Source organism: Protomyctophum parallelum (genome assembly GCF_964188405.1).
Source record: "Protomyctophum parallelum genome assembly, chromosome: 3".
Lineage (NCBI taxonomy): Eukaryota > Metazoa > Chordata > Actinopteri > Myctophiformes > Myctophidae > Protomyctophum > Protomyctophum parallelum.
In genome coordinates this window covers 407,914-431,361 of record NC_139698.1, presented here as the reverse complement: position 1 = coordinate 431,361, position 23,448 = coordinate 407,914, and the positions used below count along the sequence as shown (strand labels likewise).

General features: G+C 33.2%; 1 protein-coding gene across 1 annotated transcript; it reads right to left on the bottom strand.

Annotated features, from left to right (window-relative positions):
- Nucleotides 1–977: 977 nt before the first annotated feature.
- Nucleotides 978–22,935, bottom strand: LOC310855324 (serum paraoxonase/arylesterase 2-like). Its single transcript, XM_083760278.1, has 9 exons — nucleotides 22,654–22,935; nucleotides 22,278–22,348; nucleotides 19,357–19,412; nucleotides 18,737–18,899; nucleotides 16,431–16,554; nucleotides 15,473–15,673; nucleotides 14,347–14,428; nucleotides 4,759–4,887; nucleotides 978–1,204 (listed from the first exon to the last, which is right to left on the bottom strand). The coding sequence occupies exons 1-9, from the start codon at nucleotides 22,725–22,727 to the stop codon at nucleotides 1,043–1,045; spliced, it is 1,062 nt and encodes a 353-aa protein (XP_083616404.1). The 5' UTR covers nucleotides 22,728–22,935; the 3' UTR covers nucleotides 978–1,042.
- Nucleotides 22,936–23,448: the final 513 nt, after the last annotated feature.

Genomic DNA, 23,448 nt, shown 5'->3' with positions numbered 1-23,448 from the left:
CAACTTACTGCATCAAACTTATTTATTAGCACGACGCATTTCGCAGTGAGCTTCGTCAGGTGCTATAGCACCTGACGAAGCTCACTGCGAAACGCGTCTCTTTTTTGATATATATATATATATATATATATATATATATATATATATATACACACACACACAGTCTACTGAATAGGCCTATACTGTATACTGTACACACTAAACCCAAGCGTTTAGGTTATAAACACTTATTTGTAACACACTTTAAACGTGTCACAGTGTTTAGATTATAAACAGAAGAACATGTTTAATCGCCAGTAACACTTTCTAAACACATAAACGTGTTTAGTTTTTACAATCAAAGTCAGTCATATTATAGGTGTTTAGAATTCAAACACTATAGGTGTTCTCGTGAGGTGTTTGAGTGAACTCGTGTTCTACTGTATTTTATGACCATTAATAAACATTTGGCATTTTATTATTACACACATGGTGTTTATGTTTTAAACGTGTCACATGTTCTAGGGATTTACATTGTAGGGCTGCAGTGGTTACTGTATGTTTAGGATGGTCCGTTGTCACCACCAGATGGCAGCAAAGCCTACATTAATATATATATTGCACATTGAGCTATAACATGTGGGTGAATAATGTCTGAGAGGCATCAGTGTTCAAATCCCTGGAACAACATATTTTACAGGGTTAGGTTTGGGTTAGGGTTAACCCTAACCCAATTACAGATATTTTTGGGGGTCCTTGACATGAAAATGTTTGAGAACGACTGACATAGAAACATGAGGTTGTTCAGAAAACTGTCAGTAAAGCCTAATTCCAACACCCAAAATATCGGCCACTTGTGGACTTCACACAATGGAGGTCTTAAAAACAAACTAAAGATTATTTTGTTGTTGGATCAGATTCTTCTACATTCTATAAATTGTATTTTGTCCATAACTTTATCAACACAATGCAGAGATTATTTTCATTGAAGTTTTTTTATTGGGATGAAGCTGTGATGTCACACATTACATTACAGGGCCTTGTGGCGGCCAATCAAAAACCACTACTCCAGGTCACATGACAGGGCCTTGTGGTAGACTGAGCCAATCAGGAGCTTCCCTCCGTAGGGGGCGGCGACGGACGAGCCAATGATGGTCGTTCCGTCGTCAGCGAACACCTGCGTTACCAGCGGACGATCCGATTGGATGTTCTGGATGCGGATCACCTGGAGAAGAAGAAGAAAAAACAATCACACCTGTGTGAAGTGAGGGGCGCTCTCTTGTCATCGTGCATCATCTCACACTGGCCAATCAGTAGAGCTTTGATATCTTCTGGACCAAGAATGGTGGTCCCTTATTGGCCAAGCACTCCCATCGACACGTGATTGGTTAGCCGATTTGCTCGTCTACATAATATACATTTTCAATATCAATGAAGTGAAAATGTTTTGATGTTTAATTTAAGTCATATTTGGCAGAATTTTGACCTAATTTCTCCTTTCGTTGTTGAGACGTGTGAGGACCGCTCAACGTTATTACAGCGGTGGTCAGCTCACCACCTAAAATCCAGACTATGAATGAGCCTTAATAGGTTGCCCACTACCCTCACCCAAGGCAGGGGTGTGACCTACGGTTAGGTTCTTAGCTGACGTTAGGGCTGCCAACTTTCAACAATGGCAAGGGTATAAAAGCTCATACATAGTCTGGTGGTGTCGGTGGTGAGGTGACCACAGAACTACAACATGACGTCACTGAGGTGACCACAGAACTACAACATGACGTCACTGAGCCGCGGTGAAGAGCAAACCCTTCTCTGTTTTTACTCACCACCGCTCAACGTTATTACAGCTCCGGCGGTCACCTCACCACCGGAGCGGTGGTCGTCACCTCACCACCGAAAAACCAGACTATAAATAGGCCTTAAGACTTTTATGGTCATGATGCGTTGGCCTTTTTGAGCCCCTCCTAAACAGGTTTAATGTTTGTCTTTAGTTCAATGTTTGTTTAGTAAACACCGTTGACCATGAAGGGAAAATATACGTCATAATGTGCCTCATTACGTCATATTGTCTCTTTATTGTTAATGGCGTTTAATGTTTGTGTTTGCACCGTTTGTTTTACATCACCATTACATCACCTAATCAACATGAGTTAGACTTTATTATATTAGAATCCCTCACTCCATTTTTTATGTCGATTTGGCCTTGTTTAACATCGCAAGGCATATACGCAGCATATATTCTGCATTGGCATTATGTTCATATACATTTATTTTCCATGTTTTAAATGGAGTGTGAAAACAGCCCCGTTTTAAATGGAGTGAGAAAACAGCACTGTTTTAAATGGAGTGTGAAAACAGCACTGTTTTAAATGGAGTGAGAAAACAGCACTGTTTTAAATGGAGTGAGAAAACAGCACTGTTTTAAATGGAGAAAACAGCACTGTTTTAAATGGAGTGAGAAAACAGCCCCGTTTTAAATGGAGTGTGAAAACAGCCCTGTTTTAAATGGAGTGTGAAAACAGCCCTGTTTTAAATGGCGTGTGAAAACAGCCCTGTTTTAAATGGAGTGAGAAAACAGCACTGTTTTAAATGGGGTGAGAAAACAGCCCAGTTTTAAATGGAGTGAGAAAACAGCCCTGTTTTAAATGGAGTGAGAAAACAGCACTGTTTTAAATGGGGTGAGAAAACAGCCCTGTTTTAAATGGAGTGAGAAAACAGCCCCGTTTTAAATGGAGTGTGAAAACAGCACTGTTTTAAATGGAGTGAGAAAACAGCACTGTTTTAAATGGAGTGTGAAAACAGCACTGTTTTAAATGGAGTGAGAAAACAGCACTGTTTTAAATGGAGTGAGAAAACAGCACTGTTTTAAATGGAGTGAGAAAGCAGCACTGTTTTAAATGGAGTGAGAAAACAGCACTGTTTTAAATGGAGTGAGAAAACAGCACTGTTTTAAATGGAGTGAGAAAACAGCACTGTTTTAAATGGAGTGAGAAAACAGCACTGTTTTAAATGGAGTGAGAAAACAGCACTGTTTTAAATGGAGTGAGAAAACAGCCCCGTTTTAAATGGAGTGTGAAAACAGCCCTGTTTTAAATGGAGTGTGAAAACAGCCCTGTTTTAAATGGCGTGTGAAAACAGCCCTGTTTTAAATGGAGTGAGAAAACAGCACTGTTTTAAATGGGGTGAGAAAACAGCCCAGTTTTAAATGGAGTGAGAAAACAGCCCTGTTTTAAATGGAGTGAGAAAACAGCACTGTTTTAAATGGGGTGAGAAAACAGCCCTGTTTTAAATGGAGTGAGAAAACAGCCCCGTTTTAAATGGAGTGTGAAAACAGCACTGTTTTAAATGGAGTGAGAAAACAGCACTGTTTTAAATGGAGTGTGAAAACAGCACTGTTTTAAATGGAGTGAGAAAACAGCACTGTTTTAAATGGAGTGAGAAAACAGCACTGTTTTAAATGGAGTGAGAAAACAGCACTGTTTTAAATGGAGTGAGAAAACAGCACTGTTTTAAATGGAGTGAGAAAACAGCACTGTTTTAAATGGAGTGAGAAAACAGCACTGTTTTAAATGGAGTGAGAAAACAGCCCCGTTTTAAATGGAGTGTGAAAACAGCCCTGTTTTAAATGGAGTGTGAAAACAGCCCTGTTTTAAATGGCGTGTGAAAACAGCCCTGTTTTAAATGGAGTGAGAAAACAGCACTGTTTTAAATGGGGTGAGAAAACAGCCCTGTTTTAAATGGAGTGAGAAAACAGCCCCGTTTTAAATGGAGTGTGAAAACAGCACTGTTTTAAATGGAGTGAGAAAACAGCACTGTTTTAAATGGAGTGAGAAAACAGCACTGTTTTAAATGGAGTGAGAAAACAGCACTGTTTTAAATGGAGTGAGAAAACAGCCCCGTTTTAAATGGAGTGTGAAAACAGCCCTGTTTTAAATGGAGTGTGAAAACAGCCCTGTTTTAAATGGCGTGTGAAAACAGCCCTGTTTTAAATGGAGTGAGAAAACAGCACTGTTTTAAATGGGGTGAGAAAACAGCCCAGTTTTAAATGGAGTGAGAAAACAGCCCTGTTTTAAATGGAGTGAGAAAACAGCACTGTTTTAAATGGGGTGAGAAAACAGCCCTGTTTTAAATGGAGTGAGAAAACAGCCCCGTTTTAAATGGAGTGTGAAAACAGCACTGTTTTAAATGGAGTGAGAAAACAGCACTGTTTTAAATGGAGTGTGAAAACAGCCCTGTTTTAAATGGAGTGAGAAAACAGCCCCGTTTTAAATGGAGTGAGAAAACAGCCCTGTTTTAAATGGAGTGAGAAAACAGCCCTGTTTTAAATGGAGTGAGAAAACATCCCTGTTTTAAATGGAGTGTGAAAACAGCCCTGTTTTAAATGGAGTGAGAAAACAGCACTGTTTTAAATGGAGTGAGAAAACAGCCCTGTTTTAAATGGAGTGAGAAAACAGCCCTGTTTTAAATGGAGTGAGAAAACATCCCTGTTTTAAATGCATCAGACCAGTGGTTCTCCAACCTTCACCTTCTACAATGATTTGCTTTAAACTGCAAGAGAACATGATAGCTAGCATGTGACGCTGAATGATAACCAGCAACAAGGTGAGGTCCTCGCCTTATTGTAGATACACCACTGCTAGTTCTGTGTATGTGATGTACAGTAATACCATGTGTTCTCGCTTACTGTAAATCTCTGGATTCAGAGCGTCTGATAAATGACTAAAGAAGAGGAATCAGACTATATGATGATGATGATATAATGAAAGGACAGTGACTGACCTCTGACCCCGGGGGGTCGTTGGGGTCGTTGGTGATGAGCTTGTATCCGTTAGGGTGACACCCGAGCCAAAGGTCACCGGTCAGCTGGTCCACCTCGATGTTGTCACAGAGAGACCCCACTGGTACCGTCTGTTAAATATATATACATATATTTAATACATATATAAATACATCTTATATACAATATATAAATACATCTTATATACAATATATAAATACATCTTATATACAATATATAAATACACATTATATACAATATATAAATACATCTTATATACAATATATAAATACATCTTATATACAATATATAAATACATCTTATATACAATATATAAATACATCTTATATACAATATATAAATACATCTTATATACAATATATAAATACATCTTATATACAATATATAAATACATCTTATATACAATATATAAATACATCTTATATACAATATATAAATACATCTTATATACAATATATAAATACACATTATATACAATATAGAAATACACATTATATACAATATAGAAATACACATTATATACAATATATAAATACATCTTATATACAATATATAAATACATCTTATATACAATATATAAATACACATTATATACAATATATAAATACACATTATATACAATATATAAATACATCTTATATACAATATATAAATACATCTTATATACAATATATAAATACATCTTATATACAATATAGAAATACACATTATATACAATATATAAATACATCTTATATACAATATATAAATACATCTTATATACAATATATAAATACATCTTATATACAATATATAAATACATCTTATATACAATATATAAATACACATTATATACAATATAGAAATACACATTATATACAATATAGAAATACATCTTATATACAATATATAAATACATCTTATATACAATATATAAATACATCTTATATACAATATATAAATACACATTATATACAATATAGAAATACATCTTATATACAATATAGAAATACACATTATATACAATATATAAATACATCTTATATACAATATATAAATACACATTATATACAATATAGAAATACACCTTATATACAATATATAAATACATCTTATATACAATATATAAATACACATTATATACAATATATAAATACACATTATATACAATATAGAAATACACATTATATACAATATAGAAATACACATTATATACAATATATAAATACATCTTATATACAATATATAAATACACATTATATACAATATATAAATACATCTTATATACAATATATAAATACATCTTATATACAATATATAAATACATCTTATATACAATATATAAATACACATTATATACAATATATAAATACACATTATATACAATATAGAAATACACATTATATACAATATAGAAATACACATTATATACAATATATAAATACATCTTATATACAATATATAAATACATCTTATATACAATATATAAATACACATTATATACAATATATAAATACATCTTATATACAATATATAAATACATCTTATATACAATATATAAATACATCTTATATACAATATATAAATACATCTTATATACAATATATAAATACACATTATATACAATATATAAATACACATTATATACAATATAGAAATACACATTATATACAATATAGAAATACACATTATATACAATATAGAAATACACATTATATACAATATAGAAATACACATTATATACAATATAGAAATACACATTATATACAATATAGAAATACACATTATATACAATATATAAATACACATTATATACAATATATAAATACATCTTATATACAATATATAAATACATCTTATATACAATATATAAATACATCTTATATACAATATATAAATACATCTTATATACAATATATAAATACATCTTATATACAATATATAAATACATCTTATATACAATATATAAATACACATTATATACAATATATAAATACACCTTATATACAATATATAAATACATCTTATATACAATATATAAATACACATTATATACAATATATAAATACATCTTATATACAATATATAAATACATCTTATATACAATATATAAATACATCTTATATACAATATATAAATACACATTATATACAATATATAAATACACATTATATACAATATATAAATACACATTATATACAATATATAAATACATCTTATATACAATATATAAATACATCTTATATACAATATATAAATACATCTTATATACAATATATAAATACACATTATATACAATATATAAATACATCTTATATACAATATATAAATACATCTTATATACAATATATAAATACATCTTATATACAATATATAAATACATCTTATATACAATATATAAATACACATTATATACAATATAGAAATACACATTATATACAATATATAAATACATCTTATATACAATATATAAATACACATTATATACAATATATAAATACACATTATATACAATATATAAATACACATTATATACAATATAGAAATACACATTATATACAATATATAAATACACATTATATACAATATATAAATACACATTATATACAATATATAAATACACATTATATACAATATATAAATACACATTATATACAATATATAAATACATCTTATATACAATATATAAATACACATTATATACAATATATAAATACACATTATATACAATATATAAATACATCTTATATACAATATATAAATACATCTTATATACAATATATAAATACATCTTATATACAATATATAAATACACATTATATACAATATATAAATACACATTATATACAATATATAAATACATCTTATATACAATATATAAATACATCTTATATACAATATATAAATACACATTATATACAATATATAAATACACATTATATACAATATATAAATACACATTATATACAATATATAAATACACATTATATACAATATATAAATACACATTATATACAATATATAAATACACATTATATACAATATATAAATACACATTATATACAATATATAAATACATCTTATATACAATATATAAATACACATTATATACAATATATAAATACATCTTATATACAATATATAAATACACATTATATACAATATATAAATACACATTATATACAATATATAAATACACATTATATACAATATAGAAATACACATTATATACAATATATAAATACACATTATATACAATATATAAATACATCTTATATACAATATATAAATACACATTATATACAATATATAAATACATCTTATATACAATATATAAATACATCTTATATACAATATATAAATACATCTTATATACAATATATAAATACATCTTATATACAATATAGAAATACACATTATATACAATATAGAAATACATCTTATATACAATATATAAATACACATTATATACAATATATAAATACACATTATATACAATATATAAATACACATTATATACAATATATAAATACATCTTATATACAATATATAAATACATCTTATATACAATATATAAATACACATTATATACAATATATAAATACATCTTATATACAATATATAAATACACATTATATACAATATATAAATACATCTTATATACAATATATAAATACATCTTATATACAATATATAAATACACATTATATACAATATATAAATACATCTTATATACAATATATAAATACACATTATATACAATATATAAATACATCTTATATACAATATATAAATACATCTTATATACAATATATAAATACATCTTATATACAATATATAAATACACATTATATACAATATATAAATACACATTATATACAATATATAAATACACATTATATACAATATATAAATACACATTATATACAATATATAAATACATCTTATATACAATATATAAATACACATTATATACAATATATAAATACACATTATATACAATATATAAATACATCTTATATACAATATATAAATACATCTTATATACAATATATAAATACATCTTATATACAATATATAAATACACATTATATACAATATATAAATACACATTATATACAATATATAAATACATCTTATATACAATATATAAATACATCTTATATACAATATATAAATACATCTTATATACAATATATAAATACACATTATATACAATATATAAATACACATTATATACAATATATAAATACACATTATATACAATATATAAATACACATTATATACAATATATAAATACACATTATATACAATATATAAATACACATTATATACAATATATAAATACATCTTATATACAATATATAAATACACATTATATACAATATATAAATACATCTTATATACAATATATAAATACACATTATATACAATATATAAATACACATTATATACAATATATAAATACACATTATATACAATATAGAAATACACATTATATACAATATATAAATACACATTATATACAATATATAAATACATCTTATATACAATATATAAATACACATTATATACAATATATAAATACATCTTATATACAATATATAAATACATCTTATATACAATATATAAATACATCTTATATACAATATATAAATACATCTTATATACAATATAGAAATACACATTATATACAATATAGAAATACATCTTATATACAATATATAAATACACATTATATACAATATATAAATACACATTATATACAATATATAAATACACATTATATACAATATATAAATACATCTTATATACAATATATAAATACATCTTATATACAATATATAAATACACATTATATACAATATATAAATACATCTTATATACAATATATAAATACACATTATATACAATATATAAATACATCTTATATACAATATATAAATACATCTTATATACAATATATAAATACACATTATATACAATATATAAATACATCTTATATACAATATATAAATACACATTATATACAATATATAAATACATCTTATATACAATATATAAATACATCTTATATACAATATATAAATACATCTTATATACAATATATAAATACACATTATATACAATATATAAATACATCTTATATACAATATATAAATACATCTTATATACAATATATAAATACATCTTATATACAATATATAAATACATCTTATATACAATATATAAATACACATTATATACAATATATAAATACACATTATATACAATATATAAATACATCTTATATACAATATAGAAATACATCTTATATACAATATATAAATACATCTTATATACAATATATAAATACATCTTATATACAATATATAAATACATCTTATATACAATATATAAATACATCTTATATACAATATATAAATACACATTATATACAATATATAAATACATCTTATATACAATATATAAATACATCTTATATACAATATAGAAATACATCTTATATACAATATATAAATACATCTTATATACAATATATAAATACATCTTATATACAATATATAAATACATCTTATATACAATATATAAATACACATTATATACAATATATAAATACATCTTATATACAATATATAAATACATCTTATATACAATATATAAATACACATTATATACAATATATAAATACATCTTATATACAATATATAAATACACATTATATACAATATATAAATACACATTATATACAATATATAAATACACATTATATACAATATATAAATACATCTTATATACAATATATAAATACATCTTATATACAATATATAAATACATCTTATATACAATATATAAATACACATTATATACAATATATAAATACATCTTATATACAATATATAAATACACATTATATACAATATAGAAATACACATTATATACAATATAGAAATACACATTATATACAATATATAAATACACATTATATACAATATATAAATACACATTATATACAATATAGAAATACACATTATATACAATATATAAATACACATTATATACAATATATAAATACATCTTATATACAATATATAAATACATCTTATATACAATATATAAATACACATTATATACAATATATAAATACACATTATATACAATATATAAATACATCTTATATACAATATATAAATACATCTTATATACAATATATAAATACACATTATATACAATATATAAATACACATTATATACAATATATAAATACACATTATATACAATATATAAATACACATTATATACAATATAGAAATACACATTATATACAATATAGAAATACACATTATATACAATATAGAAATACACATTATATACAATATATAAATACACATTATATACAATATAGAAATACATCTTATATACAATATATAAATACATCTTATATACAATATATAAATACATCTTATATACAATATATAAATACATCTTATATACAATATATAAATACATCTTATATACAATATATAAATACACATTATATACAATATAGAAATACACATTATATACAATATAGAAATACACATTATATACAATATAGAAATACACATTATATACAATATAGAAATACACATTATATACAATATATAAATACACATTATATACAATATATAAATACACATTATATACAATATATAAATACACATTATATACAATATATAAATACACATTATATACAATATAGAAATACACCTCCATGTTGTCACAGAGAGAGCCCACTGGTACTGTCTGTTAAACATTATATAATAAATAAATACACACCCATACTGTGAGGGCCAATCACAGTGAGCCGAACGCTGCCTAGCTTTACCTTCAGTTAACACCCCGAGCGGCGAGGACGGAGTTCTCCGTTCAATCAATTATTAACGCCCAGCGCTCGGGACGGAGATTGATAAAAGGACGGAGATGTATTGATATGAAAAACGATCGCATCGCTCCACAGGCTGGGAGCGCCTGTTGCGCAACGTTCGATGTTATTTTGTGGCGATCCGTTTTGGAGCCACATTCAACCTGTCAAAATCCAACGTCACATGCACGCCCACACACACACCTCTCTGTTCTCAACCACTAACAACCACTCGCACACGCACGACCGACGACGCACGGAGCGTCATGTACGTGTATGAATGGAGGCGCGGAGAAAAGGAAGAGGAGGAAGGAGGAAGTGTGACCGGCTGGAGAAGTGTTGCGGGAGATGTGTTGACAAAGTTAGCTCCAGTTAGCTCGCTAGCGGCGTCGTCAACGGGAGAGGCTCGGCAGTAAGCACCCCGAGGTCCATCCGGATAAACGGCAGCACAAACGGGAGACGAGAGCAACGTACAACGCATCATAGCACACCAGGACTGCTGTCATAATAGGGTTGGTGAACTGGTTACTACTGACGGTGAATGGCCAGAGCGCCGTAAAACCCGGACCGGAGTTATTTGACAGGTCGGTTGGAAAGCTAATTAATAAAGAAGAGGAGTTTATTTTCCGCTTGGATTATTTTGGAGCCTCATTTATTTTTGGAGTTTAACTACTATTATTTGGAGTACCTTTTGAAAGGGAAGTTTTCAGTGAATTTACGTTGTTTTGGGGAAGAGTAAAACCCGGATTTTTGTTCCAGAGTTTTCTTTTGGGTTGATATTTTGACGGAACTGAACTGAACTATTTATATTGAATTCCCCTGACATTCATTCAATATATTAAGAACAAACAAACTTTGAATCTCGGTGTGGTGTCTATTTCTTGTTGGGAATTGTTGTGATATTCTTACTATTATTATAATACTATTTTGTGCATTTAACAGTTTTACTGACAAAGGATTTATGATTCATGGTTTCCCGCTAGATGCATTTAAGGGTTCATGTGTGGGTACATGCACCCTTTGTAGGGTTTGATTTATGTAATACCTTTATTGTCAGGCCCCGCCCTGACTGGCACCCCAGCAACAACAACCACAGGTACCAAACCGCTACATAGAAAGTGGCACCCCAGATGGGACAATAAGGGGAAACCTAATCATTAACCACAAACAAAGGAATCACAAAACTGTGTGAACCAAGCAAACCAAGCATTGCAACTCAAACAAACTGGAAAAACATAATGGTGCCCGAGGTTTAAAATGTTTAAAATGTTTGTCAATATTGTGATGTGAAAAAGGTGGCCTTAAAGGCAAACAGAGTTTTTATTTATTTTGTACATTTCTGGGAAAACTAACACAAAATGGAACCACAACGCAGTCCAACTGTGCAATAAAACATTTCAACTCAAACCAACTGGGAAATTCAAAATGGCAGCCGGCAACTCTCTCTTGGATTTCGGAGACTTAGTGGAATCACTGCTGCACCCACCTGGTGCTCAACAATCAGGAGCGGAGAATGTGCTCAATCAGCAAATTAACCCAATCACTCACTACTCGTTGTTGGACCTGGAGGCTCTCTCCCATGAACCACAAGGGGGGGCTGTTGCCTCTAGAGCAGCGGGACCGGCAAATGTACCTACCACCAACCGACCACTAGACACTGGTGGTCAGTCAGTTGGGTCTCTCTCTCCTGGGAATCCATTTGCTGCTGCGCTTCCTAGAACCCCACCCATCCCAAAACCCAGGAAGGGGAGTGCACAAACTGACCCCCCATCACCACTTAGCCATCAAGAGATGACAATGATGCTAACTAACTTTTCTAATAAAATAACCACTCACTGTGAAAACCAAATGCATGCACTCCAACGATCAATAACCCGGCAACAGGACTTCATGCGAACCCAGATTGGGACGTCATCGAAAATGTTCCCTCCCATTTTAGCCGAGGAGACCGAAAATCTTAAAACGTGAATAACTCATGTGTCAGACGGCCCACCGCGGTCCCGTCGGTAGTCGCGGTAGAATGAATCATACCTCCCGTTGTTGTCGATCGCCTCTAGAGTGTTTTGGCTACATTTAGCTACTTCAGCCACATCCGGGATAACATCTGGTCCGTCGCTAAATGTGCTCCGCTGCTATAAATCGCTGGGCTCTGGTTAACCCATTCTGACCTGAGATCAGATTCATAACGAGGTTTCCACTGGACACACACTGGTCTGATTAACCCATTCTGACCTGAGATCAGATTCATAACGAGGTTTCCACTGGACACACACTGGTCTGATTAACCCATTCTGACCTGAGATCAGATTCATAACGAGGTTTCCACTGGACACACACTGGTCTGATTAACCCATTCTGACCTGAGATCAGATTCATAACGAGGTTTCCACTGGACACACACTGGTCTGATTAACCCATTCTGACCTGAGATCAGATTCTAAAAATGTCAGTCATTCTTCGATTATTCAAAAATAGCAGACCTACAAGCTCGTATCTCGCCACTCGGTGGCGCGATATGAGCTTGTAGATCTGCTATTTTTCAATAGCTAAAGCATAACATGATGCCAACACCAAAATGGGTGCCCGGTCAGAATGGGTTAAATAACCCTGGGCGTTCGTGGTGGTAAACATTATGCATAATGAAATAAAAGCAGTGTTTAAAAACATTAATATTAATATAAATACCTTCACAGGAGTTAAATGATGTCCTTCGTTTATCTGAAACACCTCGATCTCATGATCCAGGATGTCAGAGACGTACAGCATCCTATGGACACAATACATGATGTCATAGTACCATCCTATGGAGACAATACATGTCATAGTACCATCCTATGATGTCATAGTACCATCCTATGGAGACAATACATGATGTCATAGTACCATCCAATGATGTCATTACACCATCCTATAGACACAATAACATGATGTCATAGTACCATCCTATGATGTCATTACACCATCCTATGGACAACAACATGTCAACTCATTACACCATCCTAAATTAGGGATCGACCGATTATCGGCTTCGATATTAATAATTGTTTATTATTACCAGTGTGTAGGGCACGCTCGCACACACGGGATGCCAGAAAGTGACCATCAGCCACATCGAAAAATCGACAGCTCTGCCGATTAATAATCGCTTAATTGACCCCCCCCCCCCAAAAAAAAATCAATATCAGATAAAACTTTTAAGATTATGCACATGCCATGGTCACATAACCATTATATGTTGAGTGCATGCTTTGATGGTTACAGTTTTATAATCAGTTTTGATGAGTAAACCTTTGCTAGTTACTGCCATTTAGGATGGAAAATAAAATCCATTTGGATTTGGGGAGAAGTAGTTTCATAAGGGGCTGGTATGAAGTACTTGATATAAAGAGAACACAGTTCACTAGTCTACACTCTACTCTACACCTGCCTTCATTTCATCTGATTGTCTGTCTGGCAGGCACTTAACAAGCGATCGTTAACTGTGTCTGTTAGAGAGAGGGGCAGAGAAGAGTGGCTTTGCTCAACTTGATTTATACTTATATTCTCCACTCTGATGAAGGTACATGTTCGATATATCATGCAGCCTTACTTATTAGCCTATATTTTGGCTATTAAAAAATAAAGAAAAAATATTTTTATTTATTTTTGATTTTCGATTATAAAATCGATTTTGCAGACTCTGACGATTAATCGGAAAATAGATTAATCGGCAGCATCCCTAACACACACACACACACACACACACACACACACACACACACACACACACACACACACACACACACACACACACACACACACACACACACACCTTCCATCAGGAGACATGTTGATGCCGTTGGCGGACAGGAAGCCTGCGGCGACCTCCGTGACCTCAGCGGGGCTGTAGTAAACCACGGTGCATTGTGGGTAACCCAGCAGAACGGTCATCAGGTGGAGAAACTCGTTAGGCGAAGACGCGTCATTAGTGGCGAAGAAACTGTCCACGCCCACCGCGATGATGTCATTCACACTGAGGAGGACACGTGAGGTCATTCACTCTGATGATGTCATTACAATTTACAATTTACAATTTAGGCATTTATCAGAAGCTCTTAATCCAGAGCAACTTACATTAAGCAAGAACAAAAAAGCATGGGAATACATCACATAAAAGCATTTATCAAGAAACATGCGTAAGCTAAGAAAGTAACAGTGGAATATCTATATAATGAAGCTATACATATAAATATATACATCTATACTACTATGCTATACATATGTACTATGACGTGCTATGACTACATCCAATGCAATTATAGTGCTGTCTACATAACATGCTATAAGTCTGTATCAAATGCTATCTAAGTCTACAGAAATGCTATCTAAGGGGGTGGGGTAAGTGCTATGGGCCATGATGGAGTCTGAAAAGGTGGGTTTTTTCATTCACTCTTATGTCATCACTCTGTCACACAACCAGGTTAACCAACATACCAGTTATGTTAGGGTTAGTTCTTGAACTCCTACTGAACTACCTACTGAGCTAGAGATATCCGGACACATTAACAGCAATAAGCCAATCCCTGATTGGCCGAGCAACGCCACAAACACAAGGAGGCAATCCAAAAGCCGAATTCCAACACCCAAAATATCGGCCACTCGCTCACTTACACTCAGTCACTCCAGTGGTGTTACGGTGAAATTGGTGACCTGCTGAAACATGCTGCCATCTTGTGGACTTCACATGTGTAAGAGGTCAGAGTTCACCTGTGTAAGAGGTCATAGTTCACCTGTGCAGGAGGTCGTGGGTCACGGTCTTCAGGTGTATCAGAGTGTCGTCTTCTAGCTGGAAGATCTCTACTTGACTGTGATGAGGCTGAGGATGGTTCACCACGAATACATAGATACTATCACCTGAGAACACACAACATACACACTGTGATGAGGCTGAGGATGGTTCACCACGAATACATAGATACCATCACCTGAGAACACACAACATACAGACTAAACACACAATATACAGACTGAGACGAGGCTGAGGATGGTTCACCACCAATACATAAATACCATCACCTGAAAACACACAATATACACTACAAAGCACTTTGTAACTATGTTTGGAAAGGTGCTATATGAATAAAATCCATTCATTCGTTCATTCGTTCGTTCGTTCGTTCGTTCGTTCATTCGTGCATTCATTCATTCATTCAAATAAATATCCTACAAACCTATTCCATTCATGAATATGTGATTAATGTAGCCTATATTTGACAAAGGTTGTAGCCTCACGGAATAATCCTAAGAACCTATGCACACTTGCATAAGTGCGTGCATGCATGAATATTCTTCTCTCGCCTGGTATCATTGAGGATGCGCTAGGACGTGTAGTCGTGTACACACGTCCGATGCATCCCACTTTTTTTTGCTTGACCTATGGAGCTGCATTGATCGACTACCGGCTGCGTTAATGTCTCAGAGAACAAGCTACACCACCACCATGTGGGTGAGATGTAGAAGGGCGAGATAACCAGTTACCAACCACACTTCATAAATGGGATTTCACTAGACCGCTGTCATCTGAACACACACAACAATATGTACAGCACAGCACAGCACAGTACAGTACAGTACAGCACAGTACAGTACAGTACAGTACAGCACAGCACAGCACAGCACAGCACAGCACAGTAACATACACACTGGTTCACTAGAGTAGACCGCTGTCATCTGAAAAGACGACAGGTGTGTCACCACCGATCCAACAACAAGTCAACAAGTCGCTGCTCGCCTCGTTCAGTTTGAGCCCTGGAGCAGATTCTCTTTAACCAGCTGATAATTACGTGGGAACCAAACAAATCAATTATCTAATCCTGGGCGCTACACGCCCTCGGCCAACAACGGACTGACCTCATGCTTCCTTCTATGCATGAGGAGTCCAAGCTGCTTCTTTTCTTCTCCCTGGCCAGGGGGAGGCAGTATAGAGACCAGTTCCTTTCCCCTCCATCAGACGCCCCGGCTGGCCAGGGGGAGGCAGTATAGAGACCAGTTCCTTTCCCCTCCATCAGGCGCCCCGGGTGGTCAGGGGGAGGCAGTATAGAGACCAGTTCCTTTCCCCTCCATCAGGTGCCCCGGCTGGCCAGGGGGAGGCGGTATAGAGACCAGTTCCTTTCCCCTCCATCAGGCGCTCCGGCTGGCCAGGGGGAGGCAGTATAGAGACCAGTTCCTTTCCCCTCCATCAGGTGCCCCGGCTGGCCAGGGGGAGGCAGTATAGAGACCAGGATCACTGCATATTTGGACCGTCTAGCTGTGAGACGGCAGCACTACCGACTGCGCTCCGCACCCCGCGTTTAATGGAGGTCTTAATCTCTATTCTATTCTGTTCCGTTAATAATAATCAATGGGACAGAACAGCGAGACGATCTATTTGCTACGCTGCTACCACTGTTGAGGGCGAGTTATGCAGTTACCAACCATACGAGATTAAAGTAGTAGTAGTATAAATATTATTAACTTGGCCCAGGCCGTAGCGTAACGGTCTGGGCACCGGACTGGTAATCCAGTCGCAGTGTGCCGCGGGTTCGACTCCCGGACCCGACACGGCCTTTACTGCATGTCATCCCCCCATCTCTCTCCCGTTTCCTGTCAGCCTACTGTCTGTCCCTTCAAAAATCAATAAAAGGCGTAAGCCGCAAAAAAATATCTTAAAAAAAATATATATATTATTAACTTCTATAAAGACACTGTTGAAGGTTGAAGGTCTCCATTAGTAGAAATAGTATTAATAGTATTAGTAGTAATAGTAGTAATAGTATTACCTGCTATAAACACAGATATTCCGTGAGGGTTGAAGGTCTCCAGTAGATTAGTATTAGTAGTAATAGTAGTAATAGTAGTAATAATATTACCTTCTATAAACACAGATATTCCGTGAGGGTTGAAGGTCTCCAGTAGATTAGTAATAGTAGTAATAGTAGTATTAGTAGTAATAGTAGTAATAATATTACCTTCTATAAACACAGATATTCCATGAGGGTTGAAGGTCTCCAGTAGATTAGTAGATTAGTATTAGTAGTAATAGTAGTAATAATATTACCTTCTATAAACACAGATATTCCATGAGGGTTGAAGGATTCCAGTAGTTCTGCTTCTGCTTTGAGCTCCATCTCTACAGGATCTGCTGCTGAATCCAAGATATCCAGAGAGTACATTTTACCAGGATCCTCCGAGTAGGACGGCATACCAGGATACTTCAATCCCTGAGTATAAATACTCTGTTAGATACTCTGAGTACCACGGCATGCCAGGATACTTCAACCCGAATACTCTGTTAGATCGTCAGAATATATACGTAGATGGCAGGTAACGTCCCATAGCTCAGGGGAATGAAAATGGCAATAAAATGATTAAATTTCACTAGTACAACAATAGCCAATCACAATGTCAACAGGAAGTGATGTCACTAGTACAACAATAACCAATCACAATGACAAGAGGAAGTGATGTCACTAGTACAACAATAACCAATAATTTGTGTTTTTACTCTTTTTTATTTTCATTTTTGTATTTTTTATTTTTTCCTTTTGTTAAGTGATTTGTATTGATTGTTCAGTTAGGACCCTCTGGAAAACGAGATACTACAGTATATCTCAATGGGGTATTCCCAAATAAAGAATTTCAAACAGGAAGTGATGTCATAACAAAGAGCCAACGTACCGTACTGAAGATGGCCAGTCCATTACTCAGAATGGTGAGGTCTTCTGCCCCGAAATCTGAATGAATAATAATAATAATAATATTAACAGAATGGTGAGGTCTTCTGCCCCGAAATCTGAATGAATAATAATAATAATATGAACAGAATGGTGAGGTCTTCTGCCCCGAAATCTGAATGAATAATAATAATAATATTAACAGAATGGTGAGGTCTTCTGCCCCGAAATCTGAATGAATAATAATAATAATATTAACAGAATGGTGAGGTCTTCTGCCCCGAAATCTGAATGAATAATAATAATAATATGAACAGAATGGTGAGGTCTTCTGCCCCGAAATCTGAATGAATAATAATAATAATATTAACAGAATGGTGAGGTCTTCTGCCCCGAAATCTGAATGAATAATAATAATAATATTAACAGAATGGTGAGGTCTTCTGCCCCGAAATCTGAATGAATAATAATAATAATAATAATAATATTAACAGAATGGTGAGGTCTTCTGCCCCGAAATCTGAATGAATAATAATAATAATATTAACAGAATGGTGAGGTCTTCTGCCCCGAAATCTGAATGAATAATAATAATAATATTAACAGAATGGTGAGGTCTTCTGCCCCGAAATCTGAATGAATAATAATAATAATATGAACAGAATGGTGAGGTCTTCTGCCCCGAAATCTGAATGAATAATAATAATAATATTAACAGAATGGTGAGGTCTTCTGCCCCGAAATCTGAATGAATAATAATAATAATAATAATATTAACAGAATGGTGAGGTCTTCTGCCCCGAAATCTGAATGAATAATAATAATAATAATATTAACAGAATGGTGAGGTCTTCTGCCCCGAAATCTGAATGAATAATAATAATAATAATATTAACAGAATGGTGAGGTCTTCTGCCCCGAAGTCAGGATGGAATATGAGAAATCAAACCAATATTGGCCAATCAGGATGAAATATGAGAAATCAAACCAATATTAGCCAATCAGGATGGAATATGAGAAATCAAACCAATATTAGCTAATCAGGATGAAATATGAGAAATCAAACCAATATTAGCCAATCAGGATGGAATATGAGAAATCAAACCAATATTAGCCAATCAGGATGGAATATGAGAAATCAAACCAATATTAGCCAATCAGGATGGAATATGAGAAATCAAACCAATATTAGCCAATCAGGATGGAATATGAGAAATCAAACCAATATTGGCCAATCAGGATGAAATATGAGAAATCAAACCAATATTAGCCAATCAGGATGGAATATGAGAAATCAAACCAATATTGGCCAATCAGGATGAAATATGAGAAATCAAACCAATATTAGCCAATCAGGATGGAATATGAGAAATCAAACCAATATTAGCCAATCAGGATGGAATATGAGAAATCAAACCAATATTAGCCAATCAGGATGGAATATGAGAAATCAAACCAATATTAGCCAATCAGGATGGAATATGAGAAATCAAACCAATATTAGCCAATCAGGATGGAATATGAGAAATCAAACCAATATTGGCCAATCAGGATGGAATATGAGAAATCAAACCAATATTAGCCAATCAGGATGGAATATGAGAAATCAAACCAATATTGGCCAATCAGGATGAAATATGAGAAATCAAACCAATATTAGCCAATCAGGATGGAATATGAGAAATCAAACCAATATTAGCCAATCAGGATGGAATATGAGAAATCAAACAGACCCATCTTGATCACATGACTATAGAGATCATGGGCTGTATTTTGCGTGTCTTAAGTACCAGGTCTTATTCCCTAACTTGAGTAAACTAAAGACCTGGAGGCGTGATCAATGCCATTTTTAGTTTACTCAAGTTAGGGAATAAGACCTGGTACTTAAGACACGCAAAATACAGCCCCATGTGTACCGATTGGCGTGCAATTTGGATAAGATCTGAAGGAGTAATATAATAAAATGTGTTTTACATTTGTGGGCCTCCTGGTGGCGCTATAAAGAGCAGATGTGAAAGATACAGGGAAAAGGTTTTTCCTTGGCCTCTAGGGAGTGGGCAGACACAGACACAGATCCGTGCAGTTAAAGCACATCCTGATGTTCTGTTTAAACCCTGAACTCTGACCATCAGTGGCGTGCACAGATAGACACTAGGGGTGCTAGAGCACCCCCTGCCCTTTTGGCAATGTGCTCAAAAAAACAAAACAAAAAAACGTTCTCTTTTTTTTCTTAATTTGTAGTGTGTGGACCATGCGGTGACATTGATCAATTCTTGATAAAACGCTTCTACTATATTATTTAGGCCCCCCACAATCTAAAGCTATATTTCTATGTCAGTGGTTTTTCGATTTAAAAAAAATAGCAGATCTACAAGCTCGTAGCGCGCCACTCAGTGGCGCTCTACGAGCTTGTAGATCTGCTATTTTTCAATAGCTAAAGCATACCATGATGCTAACACCAAAATGGGTTACCGCCCCAAAATGGGTTTAGGCAACCAGCCGGTTACATGCGCTGCACAAGGTGCCCTTTTTTTCATTTGAGCACCTGCCCCTCTAAATGTCTGTGCACGCCACTGCTGACCATTAACCATAATCCTGCTTTTCAGGTATGTTCTCGCCCTCAGGCGCCTGCCTGCCTGCCTGCCCGCCTGCCTGCGGCACAGAGCATTAATGCTATGACTTCATAATATCAGACATATTGTCGCGGGCGCCAGCCCCACAACAATATGAATATTTAAAATATTAAAAAAAAACTCTGTCCATTGACAATGAACAGAGTTTTGTTTGTTTTGTCACTGAGCAAATCATATATGCATGTCAGATGATGCATGATGATGTAGCCTGCTACGATGATAAGAGAGCGCCACTCACTTCACACGGGTGTGATTTTTTTTGTAAATTATACTGAAAACATTAAACACTTACCGAGATTCTTCAACAGTTGACAGTTGGGCAGGTGTTTCACAGAGACCTCTCTGCTGGAAAGAACCACTTCCCTAGAAATAAAACACTTTTATACACCTTATCTTTGCTGTAAAGAAACACTTCTCTGGAAATACAACAGAGTTATATTATTATCATTTAATATCATTATTCCTGAATCCTGCAGCATTCTGTGACTGCATTTCAACACCAGTGTAAACTTTAACCCACATTCACAAAAGAAACGCGACAGTCAGTCAGGATGTTTAACAAGCAAAACAAACTGCATGTGCATAAGAGTAAACAATGTGAGTTCACAGTGCTTTAAACTGCGCTGCGTCAGTAGTTTGTTTGTTTACATCAGTAAATATAAACACACCTGAGTTTGATGAATCTGTTTCCAGTGAAAGCACAAACAGCGACAACAACAGCAGCGACCAGAGAGAGCTTCATGTTGGAAGTAAAACTAAACTAACTGACAAACAAACAAACAAACAAACAGACTGACTGAGGAAGCGAACCATAGAACTCTAAACACAAACAAACAAACTGTCTGAGTGGAAGAGGAACTCTAAACTATTAGTCTCAGTGTGGACGCGACCATAGAACTGTATGAAGAACTAACTAACTAACTATAACTGACTGAGCGTGGAAGAGACGATAGAACTCCATGAAGCAAACACGCCTACAGGAGGAGTACTGCACCACTGGGAGGCGCTGTTTCACCTTCTATATGTTGAAACCACAGTCTGTGGTTAACAGACTGACTGAAAACGGACTGATCTGACGGGAACCAATTCAATTCAATGGAGCTTTATTGGCATGAGTGTTGTGTACATTGCCAAAGTATTAAGTGTCAAAATAAAAAATAAAAACAGTTGAAAATGGGGAAGATTACCGGTATACAGTTGGAGGTAGGCCTACAGTATTGTGTAAACAGAGCTATGTCACATTCACGTAAAGTGAACTACATAATATGTCAATTGTCAAGCCATGAAGCCAATAGAACTACATAAGTGTCTATTTGTATGTCTCTAAATGTTTTGATGAATTGAACAATGTGGACCCTGTTGTAAACAAGTGTAATGCTTAATTGGGTCGTCCACTCACAGTTAGCAGTCTTTGTATTGATGTTTGTGCTTGAAATGTACTGTAATTCTACAAACTGTTAATA